This window comes from Chrysemys picta, chromosome 1 (genome assembly GCF_011386835.1).
Source record: "Chrysemys picta bellii isolate R12L10 chromosome 1, ASM1138683v2, whole genome shotgun sequence".
Taxonomy (NCBI): Eukaryota; Metazoa; Chordata; order Testudines; family Emydidae; genus Chrysemys; species Chrysemys picta.
In genome coordinates, this window is record NC_088791.1 from 169034399 (window position 1) to 169059554 (window position 25156).

Here is a 25156-nt window from a genome sequence, read left to right on the forward strand (position 1 = left end):
AACAAGCAGTGGTGTCAGCAGCATTGAGGGAGGCGTGCAACATTGTTCCGGCCAATAGCTGGCCTTCTGCCATAAACACTTGAAACTGCTCCCTGTGTTTTGCAGATAGGTGGTCGACAAAGGATGCGAGTTTGATATGGTTATATTTTGCCATCAAGGCCTGATAATTGGCAATACTGAATTGAAGTGAGGCTGAGGAGTAAGACTTTCTCCCGAATAGGTCCAGATGCTTGCGGCCTTTATTGTGAGGTGTTGATTTCGTGTGGTGCTGCCTAAAGCTTTCATTCACCACATCTACTACCAGGGAGTTAGGTCAGGGGTGGAAAAATGAAAACTCCAAGTGCTTTGCTGGGACATAACACTTTTTGTCCGTTCTTTTACATGTAGGCGGAATGGACACTGTACTGGTGTGTGCCAAACAATCTTTGCTGGATGTAAAAGCCTCATTAACAGGTAATGCTATACAGGCCACTGACGGTGAATGGAAGATATCGAGCAGCTTACGATGAGGTTCCGTAACCTCCTCAAGTGGAATCTGTAAGGAATCTGCAAGTCTCTTGATCAGATCCTGGAAGTGTTTAAAATCATCCACCAGGGATGAGAGGGGAGACATAGCTGCTTCATCCGGGGATGAAGAGGAGATATTGGCTGCAGGCGAAACCTCATCAGCTCTAGCCTCTGGCTCCTCAAAAGATTCCTCCTGAGGGTCAGGTCTTCTTGGAGGGAGTAGGTGATGCCAACTGTTCTTGCCCATGGTGGGTAGTACTGGATGTCCTGGAGAACTGTTGACTATAAACAGCCCGAAGTCCCAATATGGCCGAGGAGGAGCATAAGGCATTGGTGGAGGCACCCAAAGGTGCTCATACCAGTAAGGCACTGGTGGTAATCATGGGCCGTGAACAGCTGCAGCTTCAGTCAAAGCCTCTGGAAAGGGACCTCTGAAGGAGTGAGGAAGAGAGCCCTGGACTGACACTTGTCAGATTGAGGTGAGGTCCTCAACAGAAGTCTTTTCCTCTGGTTCACTCAGGAATGATGGAGCGCCTAGAGAAATCTGAGGTGAAATAATCGGTGCCAGGAACACCTCAGGTGATCTGGATGTCCTCGATATCGAGAGCATGTCGGAGCTGAGCAGTCTCCAATATAAGCAGGTCCCGAAGAACATGGAGCTCCTGCACTACTGCGAGGGGCATCAGTACCGAGGCTGACAAGTGTAGTACAGTAGTTGTGGCTGGGGGTGTTGTCAGTGCTGTAGACTTTGATGGTGCCAAGTGCTTTGTGCACTCTGAGGGAGGCGCAGTTGGAGCCCGAGCAGGCTTCTTCGGTACTGAGGGAGCAGAGGAAGAGCTCTTCTTCCTGCCTTTGTCGGATGCTGGTACCAAGGGTGTCTCTGAAGCTGAAGCCCTGCTGCCACACAGGCTAGCTGTGCTCTGGGTACCAGTGGGACCAGGAGTCTCGTTAGTACCTAACTGGAAAGCCGGTGGTGCCAGGGTAGCAACAACCTCGACTTTTTAGAGGTAGAATCTCTACCAGGCGAACCTGGGGCATGTTCCTTCGAGAGCTTGTGAGAGGAGTCCTGTATCTTCCTCTTGGCATCCTGGAAGTGTAGTGCTCCAAGACAGCAGACTTACTTGGGGACTGGTGTACAGTGGGGGTCCCTTGACCTGCATCAGAGGCTGGACGTAGAGAGCGTCCCATCATAAGGAGGCGAAGCTTAATTTCTCTGTTTTTCCTGGCTCTTGATTTCAATGCCAGGCAAAAGTTATACTTTTGAGTGACGTGCGACTTCGCAAGGCCCTGGATACATCATGAATGTCTGACACTAACTAGGATCACCTCCTGGCATGATAAACAGCGTTTAAAGCCTGGACAACCAGGCATCGTCATGCAGATAGAAAATGTCTAACCATCTAAAACTTATCTAAATATAGTATAGAAAAGAGATTTTTTTTTAAGTAAAGGAAATTATTGACTACGATGAAGTAACATTAATATTAACACAACCACTAACTAACAGTAAGGTTGAGGAGATCTGAAGGGACAATTACTAGAGGTCAGTCTCAGGCCAAGGTGATTGAGAAGGAACTGAGGGTGGTTTGCCTGCACAGTGCTATATAGCAGGACGGAGCACAAGATTAATGCACACATAGTTCGAACAGACATTGCTATGAAAAATCTCTGATTGAAGGCACAGGGGATGCTATTGCACCTAGAGTGGAGCACCTGTAGGTACACTACTTGAAGAAGAACCCCTACATTCCACAGCAAAGTTAATTCATTGAATCTCCATGAAATATCCTTCATTCCCATCCCTCATGCTTCAAACACACATTACTATGGCAGTTAAAATATTTATTGATGTACAATTAATCAATGATTATTTTCAGCAATAATTCTTAATAATTATGCATTTTTTTCACTATTCCTCACAGCCCAGCTCTATGAGCTTCAGCAGTTGTCTAAGCAGCCTAGCACAGAATCTCCTTCCCCTGCTCCACGTGCGTTTGGGAAGGAGGGAACTAGTAGTCAGCTTCAGTGGCTCATCTCAGCTATCAAGGTGTTGTCTGAGGTTATATTTGCTAGACCAGGGGTTCTCAACCTTTTTCTTGCTGAGGTCCCCTTCAATATGCTATAAAAATGCCAGGGGCCAGAGGGCGGGGAGAGCGCGGGGCTCCAGGACCCTTGGGCATAGGCATAGTTTTACTTCTATTGGGTGGAGGGGGGGGCAAAGGCTGGTGGGGCTCGAGCCAACTCCGCTTGAGTTAAGTGCTAGGGCTTGGGGGAACCGGGTTTTAGCCGTGGGGCTCCACGGCTCCCCTGAAAGGGCTCATGGACGCCCAGGGGGCTGCAGACCCCCGGTTGAGAACCGCTGCTCTAGATAACCCTGATGGCCATCACACACTTCTGGCTCTCTCCCTCTCTCTCTGAAAGCTGGACTTGAGCTCTGGCTCCCTGACCTCCCTACCCTCCTGATTCTATAGAACAGTGAAGGAAGCACTGTAATCCAGTTAATTCCCCATTGTTGGAAAGGGTGCAGGACAAGAGGCAGCTGAAGGCAGGTCAGCTGGAAAGCAAAATGCTGAAATAATAATAAATAATGAATTCAGCTGCAGAATCATGTAGTTCACAAGCCCCGAGTGAGATGAAAAGGGCAGCTCACATCACTCAGAACTACTGTTCTAGGTTCCTTGCAGACTCAGATGGGCACCAATTACATTCAGTTCATGTTTCCAAGATTATCTTTGCAACTATGAGGGCCAGAAACTTTCATTAAAAAAAAAAAATGTAAGTTGAAATCCTGGAGTACAATTTTGTAGCAAGTTGCACAATCATGGAATACACAGGTCCCTGGCTGAGATGCTAAATCCTTTTATGTACTTCTACTTAGGTTCCAATTCAACTACTGTTGAAGTCAATGGGAGTCTTTCAACTGACTTTAATTGTAGCTGGATAAAATTCTAATGCAGGGGTTCCCAAACTTTTTGCCAGCATGACCCCATTTTAATGAAGTATTTCCTGCCAGGACCCCAGACAACATGGACGATGCCATTTTGCTCTACAAAATGGCATCCTCTGCATAGTGTGACCTCACACATCTGGTGTGTGCAAAATCACGCCGCATGGAGGATGCCATTTTGTAGAGCAAATTGGTGTCCTCCACACAGCGTGACCTTGTATGTATGGTGCACGTGAAGTCACACTATACAGCGCATGCCATTTTGTAGAACAAAATAGTGTCCTCTATGCACCGTGACCTTACATGCAACGTAGGTGCGAGGCCATGCTCTGTGGAGCAAAATGGCATAATCTGCACACTCGGGATTGCTGCAACCCCATCTGCTGATGGTGTGACCACATTTGGGGTCACAACCCAGTTTGGGAACCGCTGCCCTAGGGGCTTGGAGCACCCTCTGAGAAACCTTGGTGTTGGATGCCACAGAACCAGCCAGAAAAACTTTTTGCTGACATTTCTTTGGTCACCAAGCAAAGTGAGGCCCTACATTAAACTGGATGGCATTTTTGTTTGTCTGTAATGCAACAGCTTTTGAATACTGCATTCAATCAATTCCAAAATTTCAAGTAACGTTCTAGGCATGAGTGAGTAGAATTCCAATGATTTTGATGAAAATTGGAAAACTAGGAGGAAATGGGGGACATATGGTTAGAAGACCTCTCAGCTTCAACCAGGTCTGTTATTGTCTACAGATTAAAGAACTAGTTGGATGGCAGCCATTAACAACCTCAAACATAACAATGCCCCCATCTCAGCTCTGCTCACTGTCTGAGTTTAAAATGTCAACACCCTGAATGACTTATCTCCCATAGAGAAAGAAAAGGAGAAATAATATTATGTGGTGGATGGGGTGTGTGTGTGTGGGGGCGGGGGGGCACTCAGAGCCCCTAGCACGGAGAGAGGGAGAAATGGAGGGGGCACAGAATGCATGGTATGGGAAGGAGGGTGGCACACAGGGAGCTTGTGGAGGGACTGAATGAATCTAGAGAGCTGCTGGTGTATGCAGTGAGCTTGGCCTGCACTAGCTCTGAAGTGTGCAACCCTCCTGTAACTACCCAACTGGGAAAGGAATCTAGAGGACAGTTAGAAGTTATATGCATGCGCGCGTACACACACACACACACACACACACACACGTGGCGTACACTCTTCCCTCACGCCAGCCAATGATTCCACTGACTGCAGAGCACATATCCAAAAACTATATGGGAATTGCTGCAAAGGCCTGTTGACCCTTGGAGTGGTTACCAATGCTATTATTACTCTTATCCTTGTGAATTACCTGTCCCAAGAAGAGATGGGGAAGCTTGATGGATTTTGTAACAAGTGACTTAAGGCACAAACCAAACAGAAGAGTAAAACAATTTTTCAAAATCCCACTGGATTTGTGGTGGGATTGTGAAGAAGTTCACAGAGTCATTCACCTGCATCATTGAGCCACTTTTCCAGAAGTGGCTTTAACTTGCACATGTTTTTAAAGCTGAGGTTCAAGGCTTCAAAGCGAGAGATGGTAGTTTGGCTGAAGTCATTTCCATAGAGTTTGCCCATAGCGAGCCCAACATCACCCTGCACAGAGAGAAAGATAGAGGGATTCATTAACATATGCCAATCCAGATGATGATAAAAAAGATTCAGTCTTTCCAAGTCTCACTCTCTTTAATCTGAACTCTTTCCAGGATATCTCAGGTGTCTTTGGATTGGTCTCTACATTATCACGGAGCACCACATCCCACCAAATATTAATTCAAGCATTTACAGCAAACACTATAACTCCTGGCAGCAGAATTGAAGATGTACCTACTTAACCCCAAAAAAGAGAAATTCAAATAAAAGAATTGGGAAATACTAATTATTTCAGGGCAACAATTCAGTGTAACATCCTGGAGATGGTGAGAGGATCAGATCTGTCCGTAAACCAAGGTACTCATTCTCAACTTTTACTGGATTTTATATTTTGAGGTTCAAACTGAGCCTCTCCAGCAGATCTGTTTCAGAAGCAGAAGAAAAAAGTTAAACTATTCCATCAACATCACATGTCTGTCCAAAGAGAAGTCAGGAAATTTGCAGCCAGCCAGACCATCATTACCACTACATCTGGAGTTATTACTTTTCCAAACACAGGGTTTTGACTCTGTATCAAGCATTCTGCTTGCACTAGCATTTACACATAAAAGGATCTTAAAGTGTTTTACGCACAGGGGTTGGCTCTTATCAAATTCAATTAAATAGTAGGGAGTCCCATCAGTAATTGGACTGGAAACCTCCAAAGAAAACTCAGTGTGGCCTGATGCCTCAGAAGAAGATGTCTCTATCCTTTTAGTAAGTAGTGAGTTACCCATCTTGCAGGTGGCTCAAGAGCACTATTCTTCAGGGGCTATCATTTTAAAGTTTCATTGGAAAATTTAATTCCTGTTTGTGGTCACTAAAAATCCTTTGGCAGTTTTTGCAAGGGCAAAGGTCCTGCCCATGGCATATACATTAAACCACCTTAAAGAAAACAGCATGGTATAGGAGTAGTTAATATAGTTTAAATCTACAAAATTTAAAACCCGTTTTACAATAGAGCTGAAAAATCCTTAAAAAAAAAAAAAAGATTGAGGGGGTTGGTTGGGTTGAACACACTGTAGTTTAAAAGTGGTTTAGTTGGATTGTGAACAGTGCTTACTGTATTCTCCTCTAAAGTTAGTCCCACAACCCAGCCTCATACCAACAAACTAAGAGAATGAAGAGTAGCTACTTCCAAGCCAGGGAAAAAGAACAGGCAGTCTGGTAAATTGCACAAAGCATGTAAAGGGAAAAAAAAAAAAAGATACCAATGTGGATTTGAAAAGTAGACTAAAACGACTGATGGTTCACCAAGCTACGAGGTCAGAAGAGGAAACCTGTATGAATTGTGAGATGCTACCTCATATGTCTCATAATTCTTTGTATTCCAAAGCCCATTAACTGGCTCCCAGAGAGGCAATGTGGATGCTCTAGCAGGGTTTATGCAGCTGAAACCTTGCTATTTCAACCATTTTGGACATGGCTCTGATCTGTGCTTAGATTGGATAGATTTATTAGGAGGCTTGTGACAGTCCCCTGAACAACTTCCAGCTCTGCTATTTATGCTCTTCCTACCAATATTTGCCCTTTGGTTTAACTTAAATAAGGAACGGTTACCTACCTTGTACAGTATCTGGAGTTCTTTGAGATGTGTGTCCGTATGGGTGCTCCACTTCAGATGTGCACACATTTGTGCACTCTTGACTGGTGATTTTCATCAGCAATGTCTGTGGGTCTGCACCTATGCCCTAGATATCCTTATGCTATGGTACAAGGATATATGGGGGGTGGACCGACTGCCACTCCTGTTCCTTCTCAACCAAGGAAGTCCAGTGAGAAGAGACAGACAGACAGGAAGTAGGGTGGGTAGTGAAGAATCCACAGGGGGGGACATCTTGAAGAACTCCAGTTACTGCACAAGGTAAGTAACCTCTCCTCCTTCTTTGAATAGAGTCCCTATGGGTACTCCACTTCAGGAGTTCCTTGAGCAGTACCTCAGTTATGGAGGAGGGTGCTGATGAGATAGAATGAGTACAGACTATAGAATGGCATTACTGAAAACCACATCAGCTCTGGAAGCAGGCACGATAGCATACTGCTGGGAAAACGTGCACTGGAGATCAGAGGACTGCAGAGCATGCTTTTCGGTAGGGCCACAGAGGTAGACTCAGCCTTGGTGAAACAGGCAAACACTCTAGAAGAGGGACAGGTTCCTGAAGCATTATAACAGGTCAAGTTACATCCCAAAACATATTTGGACAGTCTTTGCGTAGAGATAGGATGCCTCTTCATTCATTCTGTGATCAAGATTAGCTTAAAGGGTTTAGTCTGGTTGAGGTAGAAGGCGAGAGTCTTTCCTACACTGAGTATGGAGGTTTGCTTCTTCTCTTGACGAGTGAGACTTGGGATAAAACACCAGTAGGTGAATTTCCGGATTAACGTGGAACTGTGAGTAAAGACTGAAAACCTTTTGGGGAGGGGGGAAGTGAAAGACTGCATGGCAGCCAGGTGAACCTTAAATCAAGCTCAGCAATAAATGAGTGTTTTTTTAAATTTAGAATGTAATCGAGAATGTGGGTCAGGCAGGACTGGAGAGGAGCCTGGAAGCATTTCCACTTCTGCAGACAAGTCTTCTTTGTTGTGGGTTTTCTACTATTAAGCAGTACTGTTTGTACACATCTGGGGAGCAGTCCTGTTCTATACGAGAGCACTATTTAGAAGCCAGGCCTTGAGGTGCATGATGAAGCATGACTCCTGCACGAGGAGATTCGCTGTCCAGGAAGGCAGAGAGAGGTGGTTGCCAAGACACGTAAACCAACTCTGAGAACCACATCTATCACAATCACAATGATGCTATAAGAATGGCTACTAATGTTTCCTGTTTCAATCTGTTTAGGATCTTGAGAAATAAAGACGTTGGGGGATAAGTGTACAGCAATACATGAGGCAAAAGGATGACTAGGGCATCTCTCGTTGAGTTGCGTCTGTGCCCTCCCCTTGAAGAGAAACATCTGCACTTTGCATTGGATGATGTCATGGAGAGATCTATCTCCGGATGACCCATGGTAAGACATATCCTTTTGAATACCTCATTATTCAGCTCCCACTTGTGGTCGATGTGGATATGGCTGCGGAGAGAGTCCACCATTGTGTTCTGCAGTCCTGGTAGATAAACCACTAAGGTCAGGTCTACACTAACCCCCTAATTCGAACTAAGGTACGCAACTTCAGCTACGTGAATAACGTAGCTGAAGTTCGAAGTACCTTAGTTCGAACTTACCTTGGTCCACACTCGGCAGGCAGGCTCCCCCGTCGACTCCGCGGTACTCCTCTCGCCGAGCTGGAGTACCGCAGTCGACGGCGAGCACTTCCGGGTTCGACTTATCGCGTCCAGACTAGACGCGATAAGTCGAACCCAGAAGTTCGATCGCTCGCCGCCGAACTACCGGGTAAGTGTAGCCAAGGCCTTAGATCTACATGCACTGTGATATGCACCAGTTCCATAGTCTTATGGATTTGGCACATAATGACTAGGATCTTGCTTCTCCCTGTTGACTGATATAGTACCTTGCTGCTCTGTTGAGTATTATTTGTATTGTGTAGCCCCTGATGTGGAGTAGGAAGATCTGGCAACATAGTGAACTGCTCTAAGCTCTAGTATGTTGATATGAAGGATTGGCTCCTGAGAGGTCCATATGCCCATAGTTGCTAAGTTCTAAAAGTGTGGGCCTCAACTTATCAGAGAGGTGTCCATTTGTGATGATAGCTGTAGGCAGAGGCTGAAAGAACAGAACTCTCACACATACTTTTTGTGGCTCCTTCCATCAGTTTAAAGAGAACCAAGGACCCTTGAAGGTATGGACACCTGCTTGGATAGACTATGCTTGTTGGGAGATTGTAGACAGTTCTCAGCCACACTTGAAGACATCGGGAGTGTAATCTTGCTAAGGCTATCACAAAGTACAGGATACCAGAGGGCTCAGAAGTTGTAGGCAAGTAGTTGCTGTGGTTTGAAGGCTGGACTTTGGGGCAAACCTATCTGTGTGCAAGTATGCTCTGACAGTGAATGAATCCAGAGTGGCCCCAATGAAGTCAATGCATTCAGTGGGGGTGAGTGACGATTTTTCCACATTGAGGCGGAGGCCCAGGGAGTGAACTGAAATAGGAGCTTGCTGGTTGCTTTCTGTATCTCAAGAAAGGAATGACCTTTTTAGGAGCCAATTGTTCATGTAGGAAAAGAAGATTATTCCCATCTGGAGAAGATGAGCTGCATCTGTTGAGAGGACTTTGCTAAAGATCCTTAGGGCAGCGGAGAGGCTGAAGGATATGACGCAATACTAGTAGTGGTCCCTGCCCATCACGAAATATAGGAAAAACCTCTGCAAGGGGCCCATAGCTATGTGAAAATAAGCATTGTGAAGACTGAAGAACAAACCAATCTCCCAGATCCAGGGAGGGAATTGTCCCTGCTAGGGTTACCATTCTGAACAACTGTGCATAGATGGAGGTGTTCAAAGTCCCAAAGTCCAGAACTGGTCTACATCCTATTCTTATTTGGAACGAGGAAGTATCAGTTATACAACCATTTCATGATGAAGCCCAGTGGAACAGGTTCTATCACCCCCATTGTTAGGAGGGACTGGATCTCCTGCCTCAAGAGACACTCGTCAGAAGGGCCCTGAAGAGGGATGGGGAAGGATGGGGCAAGCGGGAAGGAGATGAACTGAATGGAAAAATGTACAGAAATCACCTGCAAGGTCCATCTATCTGAGGCGATGAGCTCCCAGGAAGGTAGAAAATTGGAAAGATGACCCTCATAGGGTTGGAGGGGAGATAGACGCAGTGTAGGATCCAGAGCAAGACCAATGTTCATGACCCTAGACCAATGGGTCAAAATAGTTGTTTTGAGGATGTTGCCCACTGGCAAGTCATTGTAGAGGTTGCCCTTTTTCTTAGTGACTCTAGGCTTATTTTTGCCAGGTTGAACTGGTTTCATGAGCTGGTAGTGGACTGGGCGAGAGAGCTGAGCCATCTGTGATACACTGCATTTTTTCTTTGTGCAGGTGTATAAATGCCCAGAGATCATAGTGTCACCTAGGAGTCTCTAAGTGAATGAAGAGACTAGTTTGTGGCATGACTGAACAACTTGGGCTCCTTGAAGGGGTGGTATTTTTGTATCTCCCTGGGGAGACTGGAGGACTACAGTCAGGAAGCTCAGTTCATGACTATTGCTATAGTTATGAAATGTGCAGCTGTATTGGTGGCATCAAATGAGGCTTAGAGAGAAGCCTTGGTGATTGTCTGGCCTGTTATGAGGGCTTGGAATTGTTCCCTCTGGTCCTTTAGCAGGTGTTCAATAAAAAAAGAAACCTTGGAATATTTTGCAAAAATTGCATTTTGCCATCAGGTCTTGATAATTGGCTACTCTGAACTGCAAAAAGGCACAGGATTAGCTTTTGCAGCCCAATGGTCTAGCTGTTTTAGCTCCTTCTCAGATGGAATCAAATGGGATCGATGTTGTCTACTTCATTTGTTGACAGGACAAAGGGGGCCAGTCATGAGAAAACCCCTAGTTACCACCTGAGATGGGTGCTGGAACTAACAAGGACAGTACCTAGGGAAAGGATTGGACCAGACTAGGAAGGAGTTTAGTCTGTGAAAGAAGCTTATTGGAACACCTCTGAGGGTGAGATATTATTTGTAATCAGTTTCTTAATGTATTAGGTTTAGACTTGCGTGTTTTTGCTTTATTTTGCTTGGTAACTTACTTTGTTCTGTCTGTTATTACTTGGAACCACTTAAATCCTACTTTTTATAACTTAATAAAATCACTTTTGTTTATTAGTAAACCCAGAGTATGTGATTAAGACCTGGGGGAGCAAACAGCTCTTCATATCTCTCTATCGGTGTTATAGAGGGCAGATAATTTATGAGTTTACCCTGTATAAGCTTTATACACAGTAAAACAGATTTATTTGAGGTTTGGATGCCACTGGGAGCTGGGTGTCTGGGTGCTGGAGTCAGGTAACCTGCAGAGTTGTTTTCACTTAAAGCCTGCAGCCTTGGGGACGTGGCCCAGATCCTGCGTCTGTGTTGCAGCAGGCTAGTGTGTCTGGCTCAACAAGACAGGGTTCTGGAGTCCCAAGCTGGCAAAGAAAACGGGCTCAGAGGTAATTTCAGCACATCAGGTGACAGTCCCAAGGGGGTCTCTGTGACCGAACCCATCATAGTGGTGTTTCTTCTTCCCCTGCTGTCACTAGCTCTTCTACAAGTTGTTCCTGTGGAGCAGGGTCCAAGGATGCTGGTGGTGGTTTTTGGTGCGTCCTCTTATGAAATGGAACATTGTAGGAGTTAGTCACCATACGAGACCGATGAGCTCCAATAAGACCACTGAGATAGGTCATTAGAGAAGGGGCAGTACCCAGGGTTCTCCTTGCCAGGTTTGCCAGCTGTATGTCCTGCAGGGGGTTTCTTGCTCAGGGTGCATCTCAAGGGAGGGAGGCTTATTGGGGAAAAACTGATTTCAAGGCCCTAAAATAAAAGGCGCCCCTCAAAAATGCAACAAGTAAAATTACTAGCAAGGCTTTTTAATAATTTACAAGCATGATGCTAGAACTCTTGAGCAAAAAAAATCCCCTAAAAACCGATGTTTGAAGATGACAAGAAATGCTGACAGAAGTCATTGTATTCCCTCATAACTTACCCATTCAAATAAAAAAATAAAGGTTAATGAATAATGTAGAATGGCATGCATGATATACATATGCTGATTTATGACACTGAAATATTAAGATGAAGAATGTTTGAATGGTAAAAATAGGTTGAATAGGTTGAGTTTGGATATGACAATATTAGTGCCAAGGTCTTGGCCTAGCTTTTGCCTGCGTGAGTATTGCCTCTCTTTCTATTATATAGATTTGTTTAGATAATACTTCTTGCTGATTGGATAAAGGTGATGTTTTGTTAGTGTGCTGGAGGAAGTTAAATAGTGTAATAGAGTGGTTTTCAACCTGTGGTCCGCAGACTCCTGGGGGTCCGCAGACTATGTCTAAGATTTTCAAAGGGATCTGCACCTCCACTTGACATTTTTTAAGGGGTCCGCAAATGAAAAAAGGTTGAAAAGCACTGGTATAATAAATACACAAAATGCAATGCTAAAAGTCCCTATTACTGGGACAAACAAGAGCAAGGTGATATGAAGACATAATGACATAAAAATAGTATAAACAGCGAAAGTTTTTCACATGCATATTGTATGGATTATGCAAGATACAGTGCTTAATGTTGATTGGGGGAAAGCTGATGAATACATAATATGAAAAGCTATAAAAAAAACAAGTGAATAAGGGCCCAAGTCCAGATTGCCAGTTCAGAAACTAAAGGAATGAGACTGGAGGACTGGACCGGAGAACAGGGACTGACCATGAAGCGCAGGAGAGCTTCCCAGTACCCCAGAACTTGGTAACTTGGGTCCCTACCTGTTCTGTCTTATCTGTTTGTTGTCTGGCATAAACATATGTTGAGAAACTGTCAAAATTATTGTCACATAATTTATAAATAAAGATGAAAATTAATTAAGCCTAAATTGGGTGTACTCGGGATGCTGTTACTCACTTCTTACAGGCTGGACCAGGAAAGTAGAGGAGCATTGTATGGCCACCTCAAAATCAGATGAGATGTCATCCCTGTGTCCATCAGAGGGGCAAGTGGTGTTGGTACCAAGGATGCCGGAACCTACATAGAAGTAGAGGGCCCCACTGGCGTCGGGACAGTGGCCCAGCCCCCATTCTTCCTCTTCTCCTGGAGCCCTGTCCCCTGCTCCTCCTCCTCCCCTTGAGGCCCCAACCCCGGCCAAGCCGGAAGCCAGAGCTGGGACGTGGTAAGAGCTGCCCCAGGAGCCAGTACTGCTGTGGGGAGCTCTGGACCTTCCATTTGCCCTTGGCGGGGAGCTGGGGTGCGCTGCCCAAGGCACAAGGAGGGTCCAGGGCTCCCCACAGCAGCTTGGGTTCTCTGGATGGCTTTTACCATGGTATGGCTCTGGCTTATGGCCTGGCCGGGGGGTGGGGCCTCAGGGGGAGGAGGAGAAAGAGGGGGGCCCATGGTGGTGGGGGGCTAAAGCCCACCTCAGCCCCCCACCAGGAAGAGACTGGGGATCATCTTAACAGCTCTCCTGCTGTGAAGCATAGTCCCCTGCCACCGCCACTCCATGCCTGCCCATGTTAAAAAATGGGCAGGCATGGCCCTTCCACTTTTAAAAGTAGGGGGGCTATAGTCCCCCTGGAGTCCCCCCCCAACCCTGGTATAGGCACCTGTGGCTGGGTACAAGGGATCAAGTGGGCACTGCAGACCAGAGAGGATCTCGTAACTGCATCAGTACCAGAAGTAGAATCTTGGTTGGCTGGTGAGATGGTACTGGAGGATATGTCTATACCAGCCAGAAACTCTTCTCAGTATGCTCCATGGGTTTGTGTGGAACCAGTGACCACGTCAGTACTGAGGATGAGTCACCATTATAGATAACAGGGTAGGTCAATTCCAGGAGGTAAGTTGGTATTAGCAGAGAGTATCTCTTAGTAACTCTGAGCAATGACTACTCAGGTTCTTCTAGGATCTAAAGATCCTTGTGGAAAAGGAGCCTGGATGGTACCGGAGACTCCAAGTAAGGACCGTCAGGTGGCACTGGAAATGGTACTGAAGTGCTATCTGTGCACTCTTCTTTGCTGGCTGTGGAAGGTAGTATCAATGAAGATTTCAGTTTAACTTTAAAGTCACTGTGTTTCAGAGGTGCTGGGTGCAGTGCCAACTCTGGTGTTTACAACATGGCTTCTCAGTACGTGGTGTGGTTTTCCTAGCCAGTACCAGGGTCTTGGTACCAGAGGAGACAGGGGGCTCAGAAGAACCCTTGTTTGGATGCAAGGTCTCCCGAGAGCTGAATCAACAGGGTGATTTTTTCCTTCTTTGACCCCATTTTGGGGAACAGAATCTCTTGGTTTTTTATGATCTGAGCAGTTCTGAGGGGTCCCCAAGATGTTTGTTTACTGCAGGAGCGGTGATGGTCGCCAGGGCTCTTTGAGTAACTGAATCCAATATATAGAAGGAGGAAAGGCAGTCCGACTCAGACCCTGCAGGTCCCAGGCAACATTTCAAGAGTTTTAGCCTGTCGTCCCTCAATTTTTAGGTCTACTTTTAAATCCTGAGCAGATACATTTGGAGGGGATGAGAGTCTCTCCAAGGCAGCGGAGGCAGAAGCATCTGTTGCTGCAGGGAAAAAGACCTATGGCATGTGTGGCAGGGCTTGAAGCCCAGGATCATGGGCATAACCTGTTACTCAAGACCACGAATTGAGGCCTAAGAAAAAACAAACGAGAATGGAAGGCGCACTCCCCCCAAATACAAACTGTGCTAAATAACAGAAAAATAAACAAAATAAACTACTAACAGAGTAAGAAAAAATAAGCAAGAGAAATAGCAAACAGCTTGGCAAGCTAACAGATTCTACAACATTCTCTCAAGCTGCAGGCAATTGAGAAGGACCAGCAGTGGTGGTGTCTCTGCTCGTGCAAATATCCTCATACTGGAGCAGAGGGATATCTAGGGCACAGACAATCTCCAATCACGAGTGCACGTGTAAGTGCACATCCTGAAGTGGAGCACACATAGGGATACTACTTGAAGAAGTAGTTATTCATTTCTTTGTGAACAACTTCCCCCAAAGATGGTATCATTTCAGTGACAGGTGAAATCATCACTGTATGGGAATTAGCAAAGAGTCACCCACCTCTGAAGTAGAGGATAAAGATACTTTGCAATAAACAAGTTTGATCCACTTCATAGAACGATTGAATCCTCTTACAGACCAATGAAAACAAATATGGAGCACAATATGATCAGTTACACTTCATTAAAATAGCGTCATTCGTGCCAGAAGAGAGGTGACAAGAGATAATATTCTAATCAGTTTGTATTACATCACAAGATATTATAACATGTCAAATCATAAGTTTCCGTAGTAGGAACACATCTAAACTAGTCAGTGTGGATGTAGGTAATGTCTGTATTTCCAGGATTATCAGCTATCTCAGATGGAATACTTTGCTTGGATTTAAATGCATCAAACATGCAGCTATTTTTAAAAGAAATTAAATTATATAAACCCCCTAAATTAATCTGTCTTGGACACTTACTTTAAAATGATAAAGAACTATCGCAAGTCAAAACCAGTTTATTATATTACCCCAAAATGGAATGTAATAGGAAATTAGTGTACAATACAAACTAGATCCTTGTAATTATTTTTTAAAAGAACAAAAGTAAATCCAATGAGTTTGAAAATAACCTACTATGTCATTGGCAATGAATTTTTCTGTTATCCTTTGGCATGCAATCTAATTATGTAACTATAGGAAACCTTAGTAATAAAATCCTTAATTACTACACAATTATGTAATTAGGTAATAGTTCTCATTAAACACTGCCTAAATTATGTACATATTTACTCAAAGAATAAGAATGGATCAATCAAGTAAATACTATGTCATTTAGAACAGTGGTTTTTTTTTTGTTTTTTTTTAAACAAAGGGAAACTGCCTTTGTATTATACTGGAATTGTGATACTAAGCTCAAAAGCCAGGGCTGATCTAGAATCCTTGAGTTATTGTGTCTGCTTTTTCCTCCACAGTACAAATTCAGGACAGTGTCAGTAAGGAGAGTTAACCCTTAACTTAAAAATCCTGGTTTCTGCTGCATAATCATTTCACAATGACACAGCAAGGCAGGCTAATTGTCACAACTGTGATGAGCACAAACTAGAAATCCTCGGTCAAGCAAGAGAAGCTATTCTATTCAATATAGGTTCTTATACCATGCTTATCACCATAATATCTGAGTAACTCCTTCACCGCATGAGGGAGAGACCGAAGTATGATCATGTCAACAAAACACTCTTCATCTTACGAAGAACAACCTGTTCTTGTGCGGTAATAAAGATTCTGGCAGGAACTTGTATTATGAACCCTGATTTTCCAGGCATTTAGAATGTTGTCGGAAAAATAAATCTGACCTTGGACATATGCTTTCAGCTACAGCAGATTCACTTATTCTGAATTCACAAAAAATTGGATTGGCTGCTTTGAATTCAGACTTCTGATTTTTGTTTGCTCCTTCCTCTAGCAAAACATGCTAATGTTTAACAGCATGCTACCAGACTTGTTGATAGGGACAGAGGGTTTTAATTTTTAAGGGGAAAAAAACATTTAATTTTGATATTTTCAAGAAGGAACTCCTGGATCCAAGCACAGCGTCACTTAGCAACAAGAAAATAGAACATATAATCATACTTTGCACTACTAATAGCACCTTTCATCCAAACATATTCAATATATTCAAAATTACTTTCTTCAGCTTGGGTTCTTGTGCTCTGACTCCACCCACCTAAATGGATTTCACCATCAGGCTTTAGGTAAGCAGACAAGTGAACCTTTGCTCTGATGAGCCCTATAAGGTGGAAGTTGCTTTCCCTTAATTTTCCTCTCTCTTCACTTAAACACTGCTAAATACTTAATGGCAAAAGTGGGTTTTGTTTTGTTTTTTAAGGTGGGTTTTTAAGAACTCAGGAGTCCGGGCACCTACTTCCTTGCTCTAACCCTAAAACAGTTCGTTCCTTATCATCAATTGTTTACATATGAACCTGGTGAAAGAAAGAAGATTGATAAGCTTGTCTTCAGAGTATTCAATGTGGACACTATTCCAGAGTGGTGATCAAACCTCATATGCTTTCTTCAAGTTTATTATTTTCTTATTCAACTTGTCTTTTCAAAACTTGTTTCTGAATCATCTTTTAAGATTTCTCCTCTGCCATTTGAGTTCTCATTTGCGGATCCTTGCAAGCCTTAAACCTCAAATACAGAATCACTAATATTTAATAGGAAAATGAGTTCAAATGATAAAATCCTTCAACATTTAAAGCAACTTTAAACACTTAGAACGATGCAGTGTGCTATATGATTTAGAGGTTGCATTTCTGAGGGCAGCTTTTAAAGTGTTTTGACCTATTCTTTTTAAATCTTCTAGGCCGAACAGTGCACATTCAATGACAGCCTGAGCTGGTAAATGCATGCACCTGCTGGGAAAATGGCTTCCTTTTAAAACCAACAACGGAGCAAGTAAGATGTGTATGGCCTTTTCTGTTCTTTCCTAGAACCCTCATACAGAAGGGAAAGACAAGAACTTAATTCTATTTAAGAAGGCACTGCTAAGAGGGGGTGCTATTGTCCGCTCTCTCCAGATCTGAAAACTGATTTAACCCTATACTGGGAGGTATAGTGTTACTCAATTTTACCTGAGTGAATCCAAGTTTGATCCGTCTTTGTTTGAAAGTCTTGGCAAACTGCTCAAGCTCCTCAAGGTCACTGGGCTCCTCCAAGCTGGGAGTGTCAATTCGCTTTGGTGTTGATTGGCTCTGTGGAAGTGGCTGAATGGGGGTTGCTGCTATTGTGCGCGTTGGGGTTGCTGGCTGTTGACGGCAGGAGACAGGAAGAGGAAAAACAAACAAACAAAAAGATTTTTTTTTAAACACAAAATAGTGGAAATAAATCTCACTAGGGAGTCCAGATTCCCACAGGAGACAGGTTGGATACTAATATATCTACCATTTCTAATAAATCCAAAAGTGCTCTCAAATTTATTGACATTGCTCAAATAAAGGCCACCACAATCCACTGTACTGTATTAGTATACAGTCTTTAAAGAAGGACTCTGTCAAAACCAGCCAAGGAAAAACAAAAAGATACACTGTACCGGTTTACCAATGCCTTCTACCTGCTCCAAGAACAGTTCAACATTACTCTTAATACATTTCAATACTTTTGGAGAGTTTGGCATTCATCCCCTTTAATTATTTTAAAATTCAATTTACTGTGGGTGCAGTATCAAGTTGACAGCTCTACAGACTCAAGTCCTCTATTTTTCCTCAGAACAAGCTCAGCAAAGGCAGCAGGACAAATATCCCTAACATTCCCCCTTGTGAATGTGACACAACCTTGACCTGGAGGGACCACTTTGAGGAGGGCGGTTGGGGAGGGGAGAAGTTTGTTCTCCTTGGCACCTCTGCTGAGACTGCTCACAAGAAGAGTATTTATAATGGTGACATTATATGGCAATAATTCCTCTTAAAAAAATAAATAAAACAACTCGCAGAAAAGAATTTCTTTTAGGTCTCTGATTTTCCCAGCATAACCAGATAGTTTCCTAGGAAACTACTGAAAAGTTTGCTATTCCTGACAATTAGGCTATAAAGATCATTTCCCAATATAAAAGTAGGAATACAGGGCTTCAGTAAGAGCCTGAGATATGTCTGTGCGCTATGGAAACCACACTCAGGCTAGGTTTCACACAATCAAAATATATTAAGAGAACATCGGGGTTGCACAGTTAAGGTTTTGCACACAATCTGAATGTTGGAATTTCCTGAAGTTTGGGTGCTTTACTCCACCTCCTTCGGTGTATGCATTGTTAAAATACAGAACTGAATCCTCTTCTTTGGCCAAATTCTGTTCAGTGCAGCTGAGGGGCTTGGGCAAAGATGGTTTTATGCCATTTTATGCCCTCGGCCCAATTCTGATGCTGTTTATGCCCCCAATGCAACACAGAGAAGCCTCAATATCGCTCTAAATTGCGTTGGTTGGTAATAGCCCCCAAATGGCCATTCCATAGCACCTCAGTGCTACAGCCATATCTCCTACAAAGCTGAACCTCCAACTGGCTTACTAAGGTGGCTTTCTTCTTGGGTTAGCGCTAGTGATATTCTGCAATGCAGAGCAAGTGGTTCGGGGGGGGGTGAGTGGGGGGAGAGAGGATTTAGGCCACTGTCTTTAATTACACAATCACGTATTATTGCTCAAATAATATACAATCTTTTCAAGAAATGTAGATATGTCGCACACTATTTCCCCCCCCCTCCCAATATTTTAAACTTACTTAAGCTATATTGGACTATACAAACGTATCTGACTTCAATTTTTATTGAAGTTCTTTTTTTCCCTAGGTTACATATTAGAGCAAATCTTTGTTAGGGACACGTGAAGCTCCCCAAGCTGTGAACTAGAATAGCTAATTTCCACTATTCTGCATTGTATATAGAAAATGTAGTAAGCAATACAAGTACAGTTACTATGTACTTTTCATATATGGGACTTTCACAGACTTTCACAGACGCAATAGTATGTGCTACAAAATACTACCTGCGTTAAAAGAAAAACATGTGATAGTTATTCTGTTATTTCAGAAATAATATGTGATCATATAATTAGAGACTATTGTAACGCACAAACACAAGCAAGCAGAGTTAAAGCTGCAGGCACTTTAACATTACTTTTCCAGAGTTTTGAAAGCTTAACCATAGAGCTTTAATAGGCTCTTAAAATAATTTTTTAAATGTTTGTTTCTTCTTTTTTTTTTTTTTTAAGAAATAAATAATGGAAAAACAGCTAAAAATTAGCTTTACTCTTCTGCTGACTTGCAAAAGATTGGCAACAATATAGAATTCTTTGGCTAGAAAATAGACCACTTTGCCCCAGGATCTTTGGAAAACTTCCAGGATAAACCCTCTCTTGCACACTTTAGAAAGCCCTCAGCCCTTTTCCTGCAAGTTTTAGGAACTCTGAGAACCTTATAAAGAAGTGGAGGAATTGATGCTAATGTTCCTATGGACATGTTGCCTTAAACCCCACACATCTGCCAAGTAAGCAGCTAAATTAACTGCACACTCCTGAATAGTATAGCCTCTTTTAGCTGTGTAAAGTATATGCAAAAATTATTCTAACTATATAACATGAAGTTTTCAGTCTTATAATTTAGTCAAATCAAAAATATTTTTCACTAGAACAGTTCAAGGCACATTTACTCAATGAGGGCTATTTCCATGCCAAATACCAATATATAGCCCTTAGGTTTTAAATCTATTAAAAACAAGGTTGCAAAAATGTTTAATATAATGGGGAAAGGGTATTGTTCCACCACTCCACTTGTACTTAAAATTGACTCAACCATTTTTGTTCAAACTACTAAAAACTTCCACCTTTAGGAAAAGGCCAAGCATGGAAAATTTCAGTCCAAAGAGTAAAAGTTTTGGTAAATTATGAGTGAATGAAAACAGGGAAATCTGAAGGGAAACTATTATGCAGCCTTAATATGAAGATAACAATCACTGCAGCTGGCACTTCTGTTGTATTGTAGTCATCTAGAAAAGTGAGAAGACTAAGTAGCTTAACTTCCATTCTTAAAACAAATATATATGTGCCCATCTTGCACATTAGTTTGAGTCCCCCAAAGAACTGCTGAAAAACTGCAGAAGGAAAACTGACCTGTGAGGTGAGGGTGATGCTTGGCTGAGACTGCAGGAGGTTGGCTTGGCTTTGCTGAGGTAGTTGCGTTAAGAGATTCTGCGCTTGCAGGAGACCTGAAAAGAGGTGGTTTGGCAAATAGTTTCAGAAATTTTAGAAGCAGTCTGATATGAAACACTCATTAAAAAAAAAAAAAGGAGATAGATGAGAGGCCGACATCTCCAATGTCTTTAATTCTCAGTCCACAATTCCCCTGCATTCCTCTACAGCATAGGGAAATTCAGCATTACTTTGGCTGTGATGCAGACACAATAAGTGCTGACTGGGGCTGCGCTTATATTATATGTAGGAAGTGTTTCATCTAATGACAGTACTATCAGCTTAATGCCTGGGAGGTGTCACTTGGCCTTCCCTTTCTGGTTTGGTACTTAAACAGTTAGTAGACAGCTGAGGGTTGAAGAACCAAGTAAAAATAAACTGAAGCCACTGATGAAGGTGATTAAATGTTATACTCTGCACAATACATTTCAGCTGTTGGAACATCCCTTTAGAATGAATGAAGAATGAAATGGCTTTAGCAGACTAAAGTAGTATAACACACCGAAGAAACATATCCAATCACTTGCAAATACAAAACAGAGAAATAACTACTCCTTTCTAAAGAGTCAGTCTATCTCAAATGTTAGATAAGGTACTGAACATTCTTTAGGTTGCACCACAAAAATTGAGGTTACTTATCTGTAACTGGAGGTTCTTTGAGATGTGTGGGCCCTATCTGTATTTCACAGGTGGGATACACATGTGCACCATGAGTCCAAGTTCAGAATATTTTGCAAATAGCGTCCATGGGCCCACACGTGCACCATAGCTCTCCTCATGCTCCGAACCAAGGGCATAAAAGATGGTGTGGGCCAATGCCTCTCCAGTTTCCAACCTTACCACTGTTCAAAAAATCCGCAGCAGAGGGGATGAAGAGTGTGTACTGGAATACAGATAGGGACCACATACCTCAAAGAATGTCCACAGTTACAGATAAGAAACCTCCATTTCTTCTTCGAGTTAAGGTCACTATGTGTATTCCACATGTGGGAGATTAACAAGCAACAGTCAACAGGGAGCGGGTACGAGGACACAGAAGTGATGGCTGATTGTAAGCACTGCTGTCCCCACAGCTATATACACAGTTGACGACTGGAACAGAGTGCAATATCTTGTGAAGGTATGCAAAGAGTTCCAAGTAGCTGCCCTATACATCTCTTGGAGAGGTAAATCTCTCAGGGCTTGTCTATACTTACCGCGCTGGTTCGGCGGCAGGCAATCGAACTTCTGGGTTCGATTTATCGCGTCTTGTCTGGACGCGATAAATCGAACTCAGAAGTGCTCCCCGTCAACTCCGGTAATCCTGCTCGCCGCGAGGAGTACGCGGAGTCGACGGGGGAGCCTGCCTGCCGGGTCTGGACCGCGGTAAGTTCGAACTAAGGTACGTCGACTTCAGCTACGTTATTCAAGTAGCTGAAGTTGCGTACCTTAGTTCGATTTGGGGGTTTAGTGTAGACCAAGCCTCAGCTATGCAGTCTAAGTAGCTTGCCCTCTAATGGAATGAGTCCCTCAGGTGTGTGTGTGTGTGAGGGGGAGATATGAGCTAGTTGGTAACAACTAGCTCATATCCATTTTGAAAGTCTCTGTGCCAATACAGCTCAACCCCTTGATCACTCTGCTATGGAAACAAATGGTTTAAGGCGTCTTCTAAAATCTTTTGTTCTTTGCAGATAAAAGTTCGAAGCCATTCACACATCTAGAATCTGTCCGTCTCTCTCCATCTGAGGCATGTGGGAAAAATACTTATAAGTGGATTACCTGACTCATATGAAACTCGGAAACTACTTTAGGAATGAATCTAGGGCGGAGTTGTAATGACACCTTTTCTTTTTAGAATGTAGTATATGGTGAGACCACTATGAGCGCTCCCAGCTCACTGATTCTTCTGGTTGACATTGTGGCTATTAGAAAGGCCACCTTCATGGACAGATGGGCCATAGACCATATGGCTGGAGGTTCAAAGGGGGGTTTAGTGAACAGTGATAATATAAAATTGAGGTCCCACTGAGATGTGAACTTCACAAAGAGTGTTAAGGATCTGACAATCCCCTTCAGAAATCTAAATGTGACAGCGTGAGTGAATATTGTACCGTTATCCACAGGAGGATGGAAAGTGCTGATCGTTGCTAAATACAGTTGCAGAGAACTGAGTGTGAGACCCAAAGATTTAAGGGTAAGTAGATACTCTAAGACAGGGGTAGGCAACCTCTGGCATGTGTGCCGAAGGCGGTACGTGAGCTGATTTTCAGTGGCACTCACACTGCCCGGGTCCTGGTCACCAGTACTGGCCACCGGTTCGGGGGGCTCTGCATTTTAATTTAATTTTAATGAAGCTTCTTAAGGTTTTTAAAATGTTTATTTACTTTACATACAACAACAGTTTAGTTATATATTATAGACTTATAAAAAGAGACCTTCTAAAAATGTTAAAATGTAAACTGGCACGCGAAACCTTAAATTAGAGTGAATAAATGAAGACTCAGCACACCACTACTGAAAGGTTGCAGACCCCTGCTCTAAGATGATAGGGATCCTGGTGGATTCTGGAGACAGCTGCATTGGTTAGCCCAAGAGGAGAAACATTTTCATTTTGCTGAGTAACAGCTCCTTGTAGAGACTTTTCTGCTTTGGCTAAGGACGTATTGCACCCTTTTAGAACATGAGTGCTCTATTTCTGATACCCATTCAAATATCAGGCCTTCAGTTGCAGCGGTCCTGGACTGACGTGCTTGAACCTGCCCTTGTGCTGTGTTAGAAGGTCCAGCAACATGAACGGAGAGCTTCAACAGATCCGTAACGAGAACTGCCTTGGCTAGTTGGGTGCAATCAGGCTGACTCAAGCTCAGCCCCGGTAGATCTTCCATAAAACTTGTGGTATCAATGGGACGGGAGGGAAGGCATACCCCGGGCAACCCTTCCATGACACCAGCTGGGCATCTCCCATTGAGCCTTGGCTCAGGGCAGCTCTGGAGCAATGCCAAGGAAGTTTTCTGTTCTCCCACAAGGCGAAAAGGTCCCAGGTTGGTGTGCCCCATTGGGCAAAGGCATCATCGAGAACCAAATTACGTATTGCCCATTCCTGATTTACAGAAAAATGTCTGCTTAGGCAGTCTGCTAAGGAGTTTTGCACCTCTGATAAATATGCTGCTGACAGGGTTACGCGATGGTTGATATACCAATTCCAGATGAATCTTCTCCAGTTTTGTTCTCTGGAGGAGCGTCAAACTTTGGGCAGAACTGTCACTTTGCTCTTTATTTTGAACTTCTCTGGTGAGTACACAGAGAGAAGCCAGGCTTGTAGGCAGCGAAGATAAAGCCTGACAAATGGCGTCATGTGTGCATGAGGCCAAGTGGGCAAGGAGTGAAAGGCAAGTTCCGCTTGACGTCCTAGGTCGGACAGTGATCTGATTCATGAGAGTGCTAATGGCATGAAACCTCTCAAGAGGTAGATACGCTCTTTCTGTAGTCAAATTCAACTTCACCCTATAAAATGTATGAATCTCATGGCGGTCAATGTGGATTTTTCATGACTGACAGATACCCTGGGAAGGCAGAAGACTGAGCAGAACACTGGTTGCTCGCTGGACTGTCTAGTAAGAACTGCCCATCAGAAGCCAGTTGTTAAGATAAGGGAAGACTATAAATCCCTCTCTTCTCATCGAAGCTGACACTACTGAAAAAACTGTTGTAAAGACCCTTGCTAGACCGATAAAGAGGACTCTGAATTGGCAAAGCTCTTGATAGAAGAGGAACCTCCAGTGAGAAAATGGAGGTTTGTGAGAAAATATGCATCTTTCATAACAAGAGCAGCGAACCGTGTGTTCTCCAACAAGGAAATTATTGATGCTGAGGATATCATGTGAAATTTTAGTTTTTGAATGAACCTGTTCAGCTGTCTCATATCAAGAACTGGCCTCCATCCCCCATTCTTATTAAGGATGAAGTAGGGGTAGGATTTTACATTTGTATTAAAGGTCATAATGTAGTACGTATTAATTGTATTAATGTATATCTTGAGTTCATCCTGCCAGCTACCCTTTTTGAATAGCAGAAAGGAATGACTCTCTGGGGCACTGGTAGAAACGCATCTGCCAGACTGTCAGTGTCTGTACTGACGTTAAGGCAGGAACAGACCAGAACAGTCCTTATGACTGATTATGGTCACCCTTTGTTTTAGGATAAGTTGTATCATAAAAGATGGGGTCTTGTTTCCTATATGCATGACAAACTAGGCCCTCTGGTCATTTCTTTGTTTAAAGGTTTAGCAAGTAAAAGACAGGACCTTTTATTGTGTCTATGTTAATTAGACTGGAGGAACATTGAAGGCCCAAGCCACAATGTGAACTGTTTTGACCACAAGATTTAGTAAAGTTTAATTTACAATGCCTTTCTTGCTCAATATAAAACACTGCTGTTTGTATACCTTTGAAGGTCTCTGTAAAAGACTGTTTGTGTGAATAAGGAGTGTATGCATCAGGAAAAGATAAGGTGTGAAGGCCATTGTTGGAGCCAGATGGTCCAGGGAGGAGGAGGGAAGAGACTTAACGAGACTTATCGATGCCAGAGAACCATCAACGTGCATCCATGACTGAAGGAAGGCAAATTGACGACCCTGAGGCGGAGACTGGCACCTCTAAAGACAAGACAATTGATTAAATCAAAA

General features: G+C 43.4%; 1 protein-coding gene across 20 annotated transcripts in view; it reads right to left on the reverse strand.

The window, feature by feature from the left end:
• The window catches only part of POU2F1 (POU class 2 homeobox 1), a 190024-nt gene that overhangs the window by 16425 nt on the left and 148443 nt on the right, over positions 1-25156 (reverse strand). For all 20 annotated transcript variants that reach the window (XM_065575024.1, XM_065575008.1, XM_005283689.3 and 17 more), the window contains 3 exons: positions 20416-20510; positions 17394-17567; positions 4936-5077 (listed from right to left, as the gene is read on the reverse strand). In XM_065575024.1, coding sequence (XP_065431096.1) covers positions 4936-5077; positions 17394-17567; positions 20416-20510 — 411 coding nt within the window. The remainder of the gene's footprint in view (positions 1-4935; positions 5078-17393; positions 17568-20415; positions 20511-25156) is intronic.